General features: G+C 42.9%; 1 protein-coding gene across 3 annotated transcripts in view; it reads left to right on the top strand.

The window, feature by feature from the left end:
- BLNK (B cell linker) overlaps positions 1-16,505 on the top strand; it is an 849,614-nt gene that overhangs the window by 286,689 nt on the left and 546,420 nt on the right. For all 3 annotated transcript variants that reach the window (XM_078643456.1, XM_078643447.1, XM_078643446.1), the window contains exon 3: positions 12,499-12,545. In XM_078643456.1, coding sequence (XP_078499582.1) covers positions 12,499-12,545 — 47 coding nt within the window. The remainder of the gene's footprint in view (positions 1-12,498; positions 12,546-16,505) is intronic.

Genomic DNA, 16,505 nt, shown 5'->3' with positions numbered 1-16,505 from the left:
TGAATGGTTTCAAGAAATAGTCAACATATTTAGACACTGGTTCAAATAATGACTCACAACCGGATATGATGGGCCTTCCTGGTGGGGCGTTTATGTCCTTGTGGATTTTTGGTAAGACATAAAACAGGGGTATTCGTGGACAATCGCATTTTAAGTATTCATACTCCTTCTTGCCAATAATTCCATCGCTTGAACCTTTTTCTAGAATCAGATGGAGTTGCTGTTGTAATTCTGTAGTGGGGTCCTTTTGTATTTTTCTATAGCACCTTGGATTATTAAGCTGGCTCATCACTTCTGTTATATATTTTCAGTTTTACAAAATTGTAACGTTACAATCAGCCATGGGAGATGTCGACACGGAGGCAGAACTACAAGAATTGGTAGTGTCTCCGGTCTTCAATTTGTCAAATAGAACTCTCACTACAGCAGAAGTGAGTATTTTGGAGAAAGGACTATCTTTTGTCCCTACGCGCCATACTAATTTTGTAAAACTGAAAATGGAGGCACTGGAATTTTGTCGGAAAATCAAATTGAAATCTTTCTTCTCCCAAACAACGTTTAATCCAACGATAGAAGTCACGGGACTGAGAAAAAAGTCATCTTTCTGTCCACCAGGAAATAAAGTCGCGAAAGAAATTTTAACTTTCGAAAAAACCATCCTATCGGCTATAACTAAAATGGAGAGTAAACATAATTGGACCAAATTCAACATTTCTAAAGAAGAAAGAAGTGCACTAGAAAACCTCAAGAAAGACACGTCAGTTATTATAAAACAGGCGGACAAAGGAGGGTCAATTGTTGTATGGGATACTGACAAATATATAACAGAAGTGATGAGCCAGCTTAATAATCCAAGGTGCTATAGAAAAATACAAAAGGACCCCACTACAGAATTACAACAGCAACTCCATCTGATTCTAGAAAAAGGTTCAAGCGATGGAATTATTGGCAAGAAGGAGTATGAATACTTAAAATGCGATTGTCCACGAATACCCCTGTTTTATGTCTTACCAAAAATCCACAAGGACATAAACGCCCCACCAGGAAGGCCCATCATATCCGGTTGTGAGTCATTATTTGAACCAGTGTCTAAATATGTTGACTATTTCTTGAAACCATTCATGTCCGAAGTCAAATCCTTCCTCCGTGATACTACGGATTTCATAAACAAACTTCCTAGCATTTCCTTTGACCAAAATACAGATTTCTTAGTGACTATGGACGTTTGTTCACTTTACACTCAAATTCCTCAAAGTGATGGTCTGGATGCCATCCAGCATTACTTAGATCAAAGACCCAGACCCACTAGAGTACCAACTGACTTTATAATACAGTTAGCAGCGCTGGCCCTAAGAAAGAATTACTTTAACTTTAATGGTGATTTTTTCTACCAGATAAGCGGAGTAGCAATGGGTTGTCCCTTTGCTCCCGAATTGGCCGTACTTTATATGTCATTGTATGAGGAAAGATTCGTGTACCATTCGAACCCATTTGCTGACAAAATCACTAGCTGGAGTCGTTATATAGACGACATCTTCCTCACTTGGAAGGGAAATGAAGAAGACCTAAAGAAATTTCATGAGTGGCTGAACTCAAGAACAGAAGAAATAAAGTTCAGTATGAACTTCTCTAAAGTTAAGATGTCATTCCTCGATGTCGAGGTTTACCCTACCGATGAAGGTTTGGTTACCACTCTGTTCAAGAAACAGACAGACAGAAACAAGGCGTTGCACTTCAACAGCAACCACCCACGGAACCTAAAAGAGAACCTCCCGTTCGGGCAGTACCTTCGGATTAAAAGGAACTGCCATTTTAAAGACGAATACATGTTTCATGCTAACAATCTGACGGACAACCTGGCTCGTAGAGGGTACCCTAAAAAACTCCTTAAAAGGACAATGAAGAGAGTCTGGTGGATCCCGCGAGACACTCTTCTAGTTAAGAAAGAAAAACCCACTCTGAATAGGATTGTCTGTGTTTCCACGTTTTGCCCAAACTCCAACTTGTTAAAGAAAAGCATTCTACAGAACTGGCACCTAGTAGAAAATATTGATGATTCATTGAAAGAGAAACCACTTTTTGCTTTCAAAAAAGACCAAAGTGTGGCTAACCATTTGGTCCGAGCAGCGATAACAAAGAAAATACCAACACTTGGCACAATGTTAGGACTGCCACCAATTCAAGGACACCATAAATGTGGATCATGCATCTGCTGCGCAAGTACGGAGGAAGGCAATTTGTTCCAACATAAACATCAATTTTGGAAACACGATAAATTTACAAATTGTAAATCGAAATATGTTATTTATGGCATAACATGTCCCTGCGACAAATTGTATGTCGGGAAAACGAGCCAGGAGGTAAGATGCCGAATTACACAGCACAAATCACGCATCAAAAGGAATGTAACAACCGCCCCACTGGTAAATCACTGGAAAAACCACGGACATACGTTAGAAGATCTAAAATGGACAGTAATTGCCGAGATCGAAAAAGACTCTAGAGGCGGCGATATTGAAGCCAAACTATCGCGCCATGAAGCTCTTTTAATCGTGAAGTTTAATACGGCAATAGATGGACTAAACGAACTCTCGGAGATTTATCGGTTGTAAATACTCCAGCAACACTGAATTCCACGCGCTTTCACGCCCCCCGCGATAGCCCTGCAGGTCGGCTGCACAAAGTTCTTTGGAACTGCATCCCATTCCCACTTAAATTTGTCTCACACGTCGTTACCATAACGACTGTGGTTCCAAACCACAATCCCCAGAATTCCTTTGACCAGGAAGTGTGTTTAATCACATCACGCGAGAGGAGCTACACTGACGAATTGATGCGAGCGCTGTCATTCCTTGACAGAGATTGAGCAGTGTGGACCCCTGATTTACTCAGTGCATTCGAAGAATTAAGGTAAACGCTAGCGCCACAAGCAAACTCCACTTGGAGACGGATCACGAGCGAAGGAGAATCTAACTTATCTCTCCGCTTCATTGCAGCGATTACCAGGCTTGACATCAACCGCCAAAACCGGAAAATCCTGTCCGGACACCACACGCGCCCGAACCATGTAAGTGCTCTCCCCTGCCCCTCGCCCAACAGTCACAGAGCCCGCTTTATTCCGCTATGCTCTGACTTTAAACGCTCCATCTTCACAGATTTCTCCTTCCATCAACCCTGGCCATTTTCAACATGGGGCAAATGATGTGAGTATTCACGCATGAGTCTGTCGTTTCATTTAGCATAAGTTCCTTTGTATAGAAGCTAAATGGGCTTTGTTTTTGGTTACAGTTTCTTCTAAATACGCACGAAAACCGAGCAACCAAGAGGTAGGAAAGCTTCCCCTCCCCCTATCACTGTTGTGCTACAGGCATGGGTTCCCCCAGGCTGATTGGTTTCTGTGTTCCTTCATTTACAGGCTCTTGGTCCTGATGAGATTCCCCCCATTCAGGGGACATCGAAACGCGTAGACCCCCCTACTCAGCATTAGGAACATTCTATTGGATCATTAAACATTAAAAACGCCAAATATTATTTCCAATGCTATACCATCAAAATTATAGGAAATTGTAAATATTTTTGTATAAATCTCAGAAAGTTTATGTGTGTATAAATATTAATGTGTCATCCTGCATGAATGTGTGAATGTAAGTGTGTGAATGTTGTAAATAATTGTTTATTCTTCATGTCAAGTTCACTCTAAATAATTGTGTTTGTGCAAAAAGAAAAAATTGCTCATTTATATGGTTCTTTTGATGCAAAATAAAAATGTACTGGATTTATTCCGGGTAAAAAATAATCCCTGAGAGTTACTGTTTGGTTTCAGTAAATCGAGCGATCATTCCTTTGATCCAGTGTTCAAATAGTTTGGCAATATTGGTGCTCGTGTTGGTTTGTTACTATAGAAAATGCATGTCAAGCATTGGCATGCACAACGTGATAGGCACCACAATGTGCCTGCCACCTTGTGTATGCCAATAGAGGGGGGTACCATGGGTACCCCCCAAGTGCAAGCCCCCCACCCCCTGGGGGCCCACAACGGGCCCCCAAAGTGATTCCCGCATGCCTTTCCATTGCGGAGTCTCCACCATGGAAAGGCATAACACTGCCCACATCATAATATGGATGGCGGTGCACCATATTATGGGCCTTTTACACCCGGTAGGCAATCGTGACCATTGCCTACCTGCGGAAAAGCCGGTTGACGGTCTTTCCATCCGCCGCTATACCCCGCATCATGCTAATGTGGCAGGGGTAAAAGGCCGTCCAGCGGGGTGTTTGGTGGGCGGATCGCCACCATCGGTCGGGCGGTGGCTATCCGTCCGCCATGCTAATGGGCCCCTAAGTGTCTATAGAATATTTCTCAATATTCTATAGACGAGCCGAGCCGTACCCCATGTACGATGGGTGTACGAGCCGTACACCATGTACGATGGGTGTACGAGCCGTACCCCATGTACGATGGGTGTACGAGCCGTACCCCATGTACGATGGGTGTACGAGCTGTACCCCATGTACGATGGGGTACGGCTCGTAGTACGGCTCGTACACCCATCGTACATGGGGTACGGCTCGTAGTACGGCTCGTACACCCATCGTACATGGGGTACGGCTCGTAGTACGGCTCGTACACCCATCGTACATGGGGAACGGCTCGTACACCCATCGTACATGGGGTACGGCTCGTAGTATGGCTCGTATACCCATCGTACATGGGGTACGGCTCATAGTATGGCTCATACACCCATCGTACATGGGGTACGGCTCGTGCGATCATCGAGGGTACGCACCGTACCCGGGGGGCCGTTCCGTACCTGTTTCGTCGCAAACTCTGCTTTTACGGCTGTTTTCAGCTCCCGTAGAAAAAGGGTCGTACGGTGCGTGCCCGACACGTATCGTACTTGCTGGGTCGTAAAAACCAGCAGCGAACCGTACAGATGTCGCGTACAGCGGGTTCTGAGGGAGAATCGTACGGAGATTAGAGTCGTACGGTCTCTGTACGACTCGTACGGAGTACGGCTTCTGGTGCGAATCGTACTTCGTCGTACGTACGGGGGACATTGCAGGGTACGATTCGTACGGGAAAAACGCTCCGAACGGCTATTCGAAGCGGTTTTTCCCGAATTGGAATCGGCCCCTTAATGTCCCCGCCAAACCATCTGAGTCACACTCACAATCTGCTTTCAAGATCTCTCCAATATTATCTTTCTTCCTCCAAAACACTTTAAAGAAATGGTCTATAATACCGCATCCTGAACATTTCTGGTTAGATGCGGGACATCTTGTATAATTGGCAAACTGACTATAGCACTTCCCATCCAGCATTTTATAAGGTCGTTTTTACCTATTATTGGACCTTCCAGTCTCCTCCTGTTTCTTCCTTGTCTCATGTAGAGCCATGGATTCATTAATAGATCCAGCTTTTATTTTGGAAATAGTCGCCAAGTTCTTCTCTCTCCTTTTCCTTTCCTCCAAAGGTACAGACTTTGCACATCTTCCAGTTAATTCTGCTCTTTTGACTATATCTGTAACCTCTTGCAATGGCGCTTCTCCTTTAGCCCATAGGCTTTCTTGAATGTTGTTAGATTCATACATGACAATTGGTCACAAACAAGCTGATTATGCAGCACCCCAAACCCAAACCAGTACCCCAAACACAAAACCAGAAATCCAACACTAAGGGCCAGATTACAATGTTGAATGGATCTGAGTCTGTCCAAAATCTTTTCGGTACTGGGACTGACCGCCCTCCAGTTGGCGGTCCCAACCTTGCAATTAGGATGCAACAGAACACTCCTATTCTTTACAATGGGAGTATGCCTTCTGACCAGAATGCATGCTCTCAGCGTAAAGTGAAGAGGTGCAGTGCATCCCTGCACCCCGTGGAGGTGCAGGGATCAACAGGAGGGCGCCATAGGTGCCCCCTCGGCCACCATCCGGAGGCCTTGCACTCATGGAGGCCCTGCTGGGTGCCCCCAAGGTCGACTTCCGATAGCCATTCTGTGTCGGAAAGGCCAGCACAGAAAGACTGTCGGAAAGAGCCGCCCTTGGGATTACAGCAGGCTTTCAGAATGGCAGATGGGCTCTCCAAGCCAGTCAGAAGCCAATCGGAAATCCAGTTTGGATTCATTTCCAACCGACTCCATCCAAATTGGTTGGTCAGGAATTAATCCAAACAAGAGATTAAGATGCCGTAGGAACGACTCTGACGTTTCCTACGGCATCGTAATCAGCCCCTAAGTATTTTAAGCAGAAACAAAATCTTCAATTGGCTCATATCTGCCCTGCTTCCTGTGAAACAAGTTGTACCTGTCTATCTCAGCGCACACTGTAGGCTTGAACTATGGTTCTTAATCATCCAAGGCATTATTAAAAACATCTCCTTGTCCTTGCAATCTAGGTTTCTTCTCAATGCGAATTAACATTTTCAAACCTTCCGACCCAAGACAATGCAACAGTATTTTTTGTTTAATTTCCGAAGTAAAATAATCATTATTCTCAAATGTGGCTATATATAATTAAGGAACTATTCATGCCATTTTTCCCATTTAATGGATACATCCCCTAAAGACAAAATGCAAGGTTGTGGAGGTGTAAGAGTGCATGGGTTTAAATTAGCCAATCTAAGTAGGCAAATCCAACACTTTTGTAATAAACTGCAGATGATAATAGGTAGGAATAGTTAATAACAAGCATTTGCAATGCAATAGGTCTCACATTTACGAAATTTTAAGGTATTGGCATTGTCAATGACAATGCCTTTTATTTATATGTTTTCAAAACCAACACATAGATAAAGATTTGTCATTTACAATGCCAGTAGCTCAAAGTCTCGCAAATGCGAGACCTATTGCATTGCAAATGTTTGTTGCTCATAGTAACTCTGTCTGGGCAAAGATTTCACCTCATTAGTACCCGTTTAGTAATCAAAAGCAGCAATAAACAACTGAAAGATAATTAGTAAATTTTTGCAAAGGGTCTTCTTCTACTGTGCAGGAACATACTGCAACGTTTTGAGTAACATTTGATGCCTTTAAGCCATTAACAATATATATATATATATATATATATATATATATATATATATATATATATATATATATATATATATATTTTATAAGAAGGTGATAGATTATACTCAAATCTATAATCATGCAGAAGACGCCGATTATAAGGAGGTGGGAGATTACATCCAAATGAGGAAAATCCATACTCATGCAGAAAACTCTGCAGATCTCGTAACTCCAGATGCCCTTGATATAGCAGAGCAGCAGCAGTCAGAGGTGCAACTAGAGCCAAATTTAAGGGGGGGGGCTAAGAACTTATTTCAGGGGGGAGGCCAGTTCTTCCACCAATAGCCAGAGTGGAGATGAAGGGGCTCTTAGAAGGGGTGAAAAAACAACAAAGCCTCGATAACAAGCAATCAGTCTTTTTAAGACCTGTGAAGTACTCGGGTGCGGCTGTGTGTGCCCGGGAAGCTGTCTCATCCCGGGCTGCCACACCCGACAGGGATCGCTGCAGCCCTTTGAGCCCAATGGGTGTTGCGAGCATGGCAGCAGTGCAAGCTCTCCTCCTTCATAGCACAGATAGAGCTCAGATAGCAGCAGCGCACGTGGCCTTTCCTGCCTGACCAGGTAGTTTGATAACAATAGTGCAAGCTTCAATCCCGCACAGAATGCGTACAGCTCAGGGTTCAGTGGCATGTAGATTACAGACCGATCACTGCAGCAAGTATTTCAGTTAAGCACTTGCTGCAGTGAGCCATCTGTAATCCACATGTCACGGACTAATTCACTGAGACAAGTGAATGATTGATTGAGTTTTGTCGCCCCTCAAATACACACTGTCATCACACTTGATCTAGATTTTAGACTTCTGTTTTCACTTGGTATGATGTCAGAGATTGAGAATAAAGACTTACAGGAAAACAGAGGAACATCACAGGAGCAGGAGGTAACAAAGCACAAGAAACCCTCTGCATGCTATATACGTTTTAAAATAGGCAGTTGGCTTTAATAGTGGTGCATGTCCATTTCAAAATGGTGGTGCAATATGCGAGTCCTGTAAATGTCTCAGCACTGAACTGAGAAGTATTCCTGAGAAGTCAATCCCTTAATGTCAAAGGCGAGTGCAGTGCTACAATTTAGGCCACCTAGAAAAGGACACAATAGTAAGCGATATACAGATAAAAAAAACACAGCCTGTACGTATCCCTAACTACGGCATTCTGCCAATTCACCCTGCCTTCCTGTATCATACTTGCGTGGGTTTTTGGGAAAGAGTTTTAACTTGCGTGAACTAGACACCATGCATCGGGTATCAGAGCGCTTTACATCAGCGCCAGTTTCGTTACAGATTGACACATTAATTATTTCTTAGCCACAGGAGATTAAGTGATTTGCCCAGAATCACAGGTTTTTGAGCGTTATTGCCGAGACTTCAACCGGGTTCCCCAAGTTTTATGCTGGTTATAAATTGGTACTCCCTTGCCCTCTTAAAACAAGAAAAACAACTATCAGTAATAATTACCTTCCTGGCTTGAAAGACTTGAATTACTTAATGGTCTGCTGATTGGATTAGTGGATGGGGAGGCTCTGCGTGATTGGTCGGATCCGAGAGTGCCTGAAGTTTGATTAATTTGCCGATGGCAGTGCAGCAGAAAGTGCTTTAGAAAGGGGGTTACACTGGGCAAAGCTTCACAAACTCGCCTACACACACCGTCTTTGCAGACATTTACCACAAGCCATGTACCATGTCAATGCCTTTTTAAGTCCTTTCCTCTAAAATACAGGCATACCTTAGGAGAAAAAGAAGAAACGCGAACGTTACCACTCCACTGACAGTTTTATATATTTAATGAATGAGTTTGTCTGCAAGTTCTCACACCCTGTATCTGATATACTGATGGCTCGCAGCCCCGCTGGCTTTGTACTTCAAGCTGATCTGGTACAGATCTTTATGAGCGGATACTGAGCAAAATGAGCTAGTTTAGTCAAGGGAATTCAACGGGCTTCTGAGAAACAATAACTTTGTGTGGAAGACAACACTGAATAACAAGTGCTGCGAGCAGTGAATTTCAGCAACGGGCGAAGCAGGGACACCGGTCTCTGCTGGCAGCTCTTCAGCCTTATAGGGAGGGAGAGCGGTGGGGTGGAGGAGCAGGTTAAATATATACAAGAATGAAAGCAGAACCAGCGCGGCGCTCATGAAAGGGAGCCACGCTGATAAAAATGCCTCATACAGCAGCACAACCCCCCTCTGTGACCGAGGGGGAGTGAAAGCAGAGACGTTGGGGTGGAGGAGCATAGGAATCACACAGCAAAAATTAGCCAGCTGCTCAAAAGTCTCCAATTACAAAGGCAGGCTACAGCGTGAAAAACAGATGGCACACTGCACTTCAATTAAAAGAAATGCAAGCAGAGCGAGCTAACACTGTAGTTAGGCACCGCTGTATCGGGACTACGAGGAAGTTAGCAAATGGCCAACAGAAAGGAAGATAACAACAACACTACCACAAGTAAGCCAATAGGAAGCGAAAAAACATATTACATAAAGTTTAAGCCAACATACAGATTACTTTAGGTCTCGCTGAGACAGCGCATGCAGAGCATGCACTGCGAAGGCGAGACCTAAAAATGAATACACAAGATACACTTACACCAGTTCAGTCTGTGCCACTCCAAGAAATCAACAAGTTACAGGTAGTTTGCCATGAGAGGTGAAGAATCAAGAGGCATAAAGTGGAGTGGTGTGGCTCACTGGTTAGAGGCGGCAGACCCAGAAGCAAAAGCAAACTGTCTGAAATTAAATTCCGATAAAACCGAGGTGGTCACTTTTGGCCATCTCAGCCCTAGCTGGTCCCCAACTTGGTGGCCATCTTCCTTTGGAACGGTACCCAAACCGGTCACGAAAGTGAGAAATCTGGGCGTCATCTTTGATGACAATCTGAATTTCATGGCTCATGCCAATCAGACGGCCTCCACTGCTTTCTATAAGTTACGACTGGTCAGGAAGATCCTTCCTTTTCTTCCCAAAAATGTGGGCAAGACATTGGTCAGTGCTCTGGTCCTATCAGCATTGGATTACTGCAATGGCTTGTTTGCTAATGCTCAAGTCAGGATTATCAAGAAAATGCAGACAATCCAAAATGCAGCAGCCAGACTTCTCCTTAACATCCCTAAATTCAAGCCTATAGCTGAGACCTTAAGGAGTCTCCATTGGCTTCCTGTTAAGAATAGAATTAAATTTAAAACACTGTGCATCGTCTACAAGTCATTACATCATCAAGCGCCTCAATTTTTGAGCGACCATCTTGTCCCATATATTCCCACTCGGACACTACGATCAGCAAGACAGAATGACTTGGTAGTGCCACGGACTAGGCTGGTCAACTGGGGAGACAGACGTTTCCTAGTTGTTGCCCCAAAACTATGGAACACACTCCCGCAAACCATAAGATCCAGCCCAAATCTCATGTCCTTTAGGAAGAAACTGAAGACATGGCTATTTGACCTCTGAAAGACATGGCTATATGACCTCTGAAAATTCCATAAGATCATTCAGGAAAGTAATAAAAGTACAGCGCCGAGACGCCTGCGGGCAATTGTTCGCGCTTAATAAATGTTAAAAATAAATAAATAAATAAATAAGAGAACGGCCCGGGACCAGGGTTCTATCCCCGACGCGGCAGGGTCGTGGACCAGGGTCAGCGGACTCGATAATTCTCGCCTCGGTGCCTACTCTAACCAGGGATCACACTCGGCAACTCTGGGCATTAGCTTGCCTCATCTCCACAACGGCCCCCCACATACGCCGGGGATGCCTGGTTTCACCGTGGAGATACCCAGTAGGGACCATCTCACAGGGAAAGCCAGGACGGGTTCCCCAGCGGTCTACAGCGCAGAGATACTCCTTCGGGAGTTGATTCTAGCGCTTTAGAAACCCACAATTAATTAATGTAATTAATAAACAGCGATTGGATCGCAATAATGGCTATGTAAGATGACGGCACGTCACGGTAAACATGGGCACCCATCCCGTCTTAGTCCAGTTCAATATAGCGGGCAATTACAAGGGAGATAACAATGGTTCACCAATAGTCCATCTCCATGCTCACATTTGACTGGAAGCTAACTGAAAAGCCTGAAGGCAAAAGTACTCACACAGAGTGCAGTCGATGATGCAGCTTCCGTAAACCACAAAAGTTCCACGAACTGTACGTAAGCATTCAGGGGTTCGTGCTTGTTCAGCGATCGCCACTTCTTGTAAGAGAATGTCCTAAAAATAAGGTACTTGTATTATCTTTATTGTAAGAACTGACAAGAAATGTACAGGTAAAGGTACTCTGCTATTCTCCCTTCCAACGTCTCTTACCAACTGCCCACATCAGGAATCTTCCTACATCAAAGTTCTATGCTGACATTATAAACCCAACTAGGATCGATTTGGACTCTGATCTAGTAACGAATAGCAACACAACAGTAATGCCTCCACATTGTAGCAAACAACAATTGACAAATGTTTTCCAGGTGTACGCCTGGAACCTGGTGACTATTGCAGCTTTTTAGTTATGCAAAGTTTTTCTTAGTTCTTAGACATCATACATTTGTACCGATCAGAAAACGTAGATCAGTGGGTGCGGATTTACAACTTTCTTTGTGAATAGGGATCACTACATTTTCCCATCAATTGTTGCATGTCACATGAATGCAGCAAAGTGATTCCAAGTTATCAATAGTGGAGCATATCAGTGCCTCTAAATGCGAACGTGGCCTCATCAATTTGTGGATACTGCTGCACTCTTTATATACTGGGGGACCTAATTCTGAAACAAATACGTAAATCTCTGCCCAGAGATTTAGAACCTGGAATGTTTATAAATTTAGTAATATCAAGATTTTGCAAACGTTTTCCAGGTTACCTGCACCAGTCTCACAGATATGCAGGTTTATACCTGGAAATACTGAAGAATTCATTTTATCAGACAGGAATATACACATGTATTTTCCTACATGAATAAAAATGAGCAAGTGCAAATGCTGATTTTTTTCGTCTTGGGGAAGATATATTTCTCCTTCGAAATTAACCTTCAGCCTATCCTATCCCCCTCAATTTTGGAGTAGCTTGTTTTGCTTTTCCGTGCTACAAAGAGATTTACTCCTGCCCTTGACTTGAGTAAATCACTGACAATTTCCAAGGTGGGAAGTGGTTTCAAAACGGGCTGTGAATACCCACAAATATGCAACGTATTTTAAACTTTAGAATTGGCTATTCCAACCTGAGACTAAACATTAAGCCTTATCTTTAGACAAATGTGCCCAGCGAACTGAGTAAATATGGATTCTGTGCCACATGTATTTGAAAGGAAGGGAACAAAACTATCAAATTGGACTTTTCAGTCCATGAATTGCCTGTGACGTGTACTTTATAAGACATGTTATGAGTATTTTGCAACCATGTCAGTAATTTTAAAAATACCTTTATATTCCTTTTGGTTTACAGAATATGACGGAGGTTGAACTGAGCAAATTTAATATATTGCAGCAGCCGTAAGTCTCCAAATGCTTTTTATACCTTATTTGAAAATGTTTATTGTATTGGTGTATTGTTTATATTTAGCTCCTTGAAAGGCAGACAAATAAAATGGGAGCTCAAATACAGCTTTTTGGGGTTAATTTGAGACGTTCTGCAGCAATTGTAAAAGTATCTCTTGGTTATTAAAAGACGACCAGGTCCAAAGCAGAAAAGCTCTTGTTTATAGCTATTTTTTATTTAGAGGCTAGAAATTTAAACTGTAAAATAAATAGAATGGTTTATGAAATAGATGTACCCCAACAAAACCTATCTATCTAGGGAACGTTTCAACATCAGCTTGGAAGGGGAAAGCAGACAAAATGGCTGTTGTGGGAAGGTGACAGAGTTTCCATGCAATCTCTTGTACATACCCACAAAATAGGAATTTTGTATGTACTTACAAATGGTTTCCATGAGAATTTTCCCGTGGAGAAAAAAATAAAAAAACATCCTGTGTGACTGCACATGTACATTGTACTTACATATATGGATTGTCTGCCTTGTGGACAAAAGGCAGGATGTGGTACGATGCAATAAGCATACTTAAGTACACCTACTACTTTCATAGAATTCAATGAGCACCTTATGGGATTTTGATGACCCCTAATGGCTGGAAATCTACAAAGAATCAAGTTCTGGCTTTTAAAAAACATATTCAATAAACAGCCCCGCAGTAATTTTATATGGCTCTTCACTGATGAACTGGACACAAAATAACCTGGAAAGACGTCAACATATGCTACCACTTCCTCAGTCCATATTTATGGAAGAAGATGAGAGAGGGAGGGGGGAGAGATAAGCGAGAGAGAGAGAGAGAGAGAGAGAGAGAGAGGCACGAGGCTGCAGTCATAGGAGCAGCAGAAGCACAGGAGCTGGGTCAGCGCGGGTGTAGGCCAGTTGGAGGGCTGGTCCAGGGAAGTCTAGAGGACATGGCCTAGGTATCTGCTTGCAGTCAGTTGCACCCCGTGGGTAGAAAATCAAGCTGTGACCTTTGGCTACATTTGGTAATGGCTGAGAAAGTTTGACATCTTCCATGGCTATACTGTGGGCTGGCTCTGTGGTAGGGTCTGCATAACACAAGTGTATAATTCAAAGAAGTGTTGATGCCAGATTGTAGTTATCATGGTACACATAGCCTAGAAAAGTTTGCAGGAAAAATAAAAATGCTGTATTTGTAAATGTTGATATCTACTTTTTCGGATACCAAAACCCCAGTTTTTTAAAATACGTTCAATAAGGGTTGCAAATTATTTAATAATACTGAAAGGCAGAATTAAACTTCCATGCAAATTACAAGAGGATACAGGTGACTTAAGAAGAGACACAAACGAGCAAGTTAGTCATTAAAAGTATCGGTTGATGTGGTTTCAATTGGGAAGCATGTTTCAGCCAAATAGTATACGATCAAGACAAATGTGAAAACCTGGAATAGGTTTTATGCACCTTATTTTATGGGTACCAAGGACAACGTTGCAAGATCATACTCTATACTTTTAGTGGTCTCCAGAATGCCAAGAGAAGGAACAATATTATGCCCCAGGTGTACTTGCAGTGCTTAGTTTGTAAAATATTAAGTGCCAGGGCCCTTTGCGGAAGGCAACTACAGCCTGCATTACACATTGCTCCTGCCAGGGATGCCAGTGACAGAACCAACATAACATCTAACCATTGCACTCCTACAACTTGTGACAATTCACACTATTTCAGGCCACACAAAACTATAATAATGGTGTGAAAGGCTGGTATTTTTCATTTTCAAAGTGGTTTGACTTACTAAACACAGTTGTCATGCTCAAAATTAAACAGAGAGTGCCACCGTGTGGTGGCCTGTCAGTAGAGCTGTTGCTGACAATTAAGTGCCGGTGCCGAGCACCGGAATCCACCGGCTCAAATTAAGCACTGTGCATTTGATGTATCCTGGTGCCCCAAAATGTCTTTTGACAGGCTACAATACCACAATCACGAATGTGCCTTAATCTGTGCAAAACAACCCACATCGCAGCTGTTCTGAATTCTCTCCACTGGCTGCCTTTTGAAGCTGGGATTAAGGTCAATTTCTTTGCATCATCGACAGAACCATCTGGAATGAATACACCTGCAGAAGTTGACCCTATGCTACATCCCAGCAAAACCCACTGATCCTTAGATTTGGATGCTAATGATCCAACAAGGTTATCTGAGGCTGATGAAACATGGAGGCAGATCCTTGGGAGTGCAAGGTCCAAGATTCTTAAAAGTGATCATACCTTCTTGGAAATCTGAGTTCAGTCACCTGTGAATCAAAAAACTCTTCAAAACTGAACTATTCTGAATTGCTTACTAATAGATGTTTCAGGTCATCAAGGAAGATTATCACAGAGCATCAGCTATGGGAATCCACCCAACATCATTGGTCACATTATCCCACATTTTTATCTGCTTCTGTATAGTCTTCTTGTTCCCTTCTTATTTTGCTTGGGGGAAATTGTCATTATGCTGCCATAATCTCATGCAATTTCTAGCATAACACGTTGTTCTATTTACACTAAATTCCTGAAATTATCCATTTAGCCACGTTGCTTAATTTCCTATCCTTTCATGGAAAAATAGGATTGTGTGTGACCGTAACAATGTAAACTAACCAAATGTAAGTGTCTGCTGCTTGCGTCTTGTAGGATTTTGTGCTATTAAGTGGAGAATGGACACGAGAATGCATTTCATGCTCAAATCTAGCCCTAAATGCCAGGTTTGCCGTTCTTGTAATTGTGCATAATATTTCCCAAATATGGTGTCTGCACAAAAGGAAATTAATACAATTTTGCAAACCACTGCTTCTTATGCTCTGATATAAACAAAGCAATTCAACAAAAAATCCAAAATAAATCCATTGAATGTTTAATTTTAATACAATATGCTGATAAAAAACACCATGACTCAGAGCTGATACAAAAATACACAATATATTAATTACAGAAGAAAAGGTATGAACACGTAGGGCCTGATTTGATGTCGGTCGGAAAGCCTCGGACCACCAGTCGGATTCTCCTAAACAGTCTCAGCATTCATCCGCCCGACTTGATCGGAACCAATTCGGACCAACCGATTATGATGCTCGCGGTTGGAAGGGGAAACGTTTGGTCATTCCAAATCGGTACGACCGGCATACAGCAAATCCGAGTCGGTCTGAGACGATTCGTACAGTTCAATGGACAGCGTTACCGATGGACCGATTATGATTTCTTATTCCGACAGCATTTCCGACTCGGTTTGCCCGGCATGAACAGGCTTTCGGAAACTAACTTCGGGAGCTCCTAGCAAGCCCCCCTTCATCCTGAATTCTCCAGTTTGTGGTAGAGGGGGTATCCAAGTGATCCCCCTCTTTTCAACCATTCACAGTGTGGCAGGCATCGTGGGGTGCCCCCACCAGGAGGCAAGGTTTTCTGCAGACGCCCAATTAACCCATAGAAGCCTGTGTTGTCTGTCGGAACACGGACTCCCATTGAAGTCAATGGGAGTCCTTCTGAACGATGTTTGGAAGCATCATAATAGATCGGGAGGAACTGCCGACCACAAGTCGGTCGGAACCGAATCCGTCAAGGAGTCGGGCGGTTTAGGTTTCGACTGACACCTTAATGAGGCCCTTAGTACGTGAAGAATCTGTCATTAATTTTATGCATAAATGCAAGAATTTTTTTTCTGAGGGTCTTAAAAATACAGACGCTGAAACGCAGAGTACTTACTGCCAGTAACTACAGTGGATTGATGCATTTTCCTATAAGTCATATTGTAAAGGAGAAGTCTGCAAACATTAAAATTAAAGTTGGGTTATAGTTTCCCCATAGGCATACAATCAGGGCCATATTCAGGAGTAGGACACTCTACTTCAGCTATGAGCTTTTTATGTACTTTTTATTTAGCCCTATTTAGCATACAAAATGGGTTAAGCCAGCCTTGTC

Source organism: Lissotriton helveticus, chromosome 5_1 (assembly GCF_964261635.1).
Source record: "Lissotriton helveticus chromosome 5_1, aLisHel1.1, whole genome shotgun sequence".
Lineage (NCBI taxonomy): Eukaryota > Metazoa > Chordata > Amphibia > Caudata > Salamandridae > Lissotriton > Lissotriton helveticus.
Note: the sequence above shows the minus strand (reverse complement) of the source record. Positions and strands in the feature narration are given on the sequence as shown.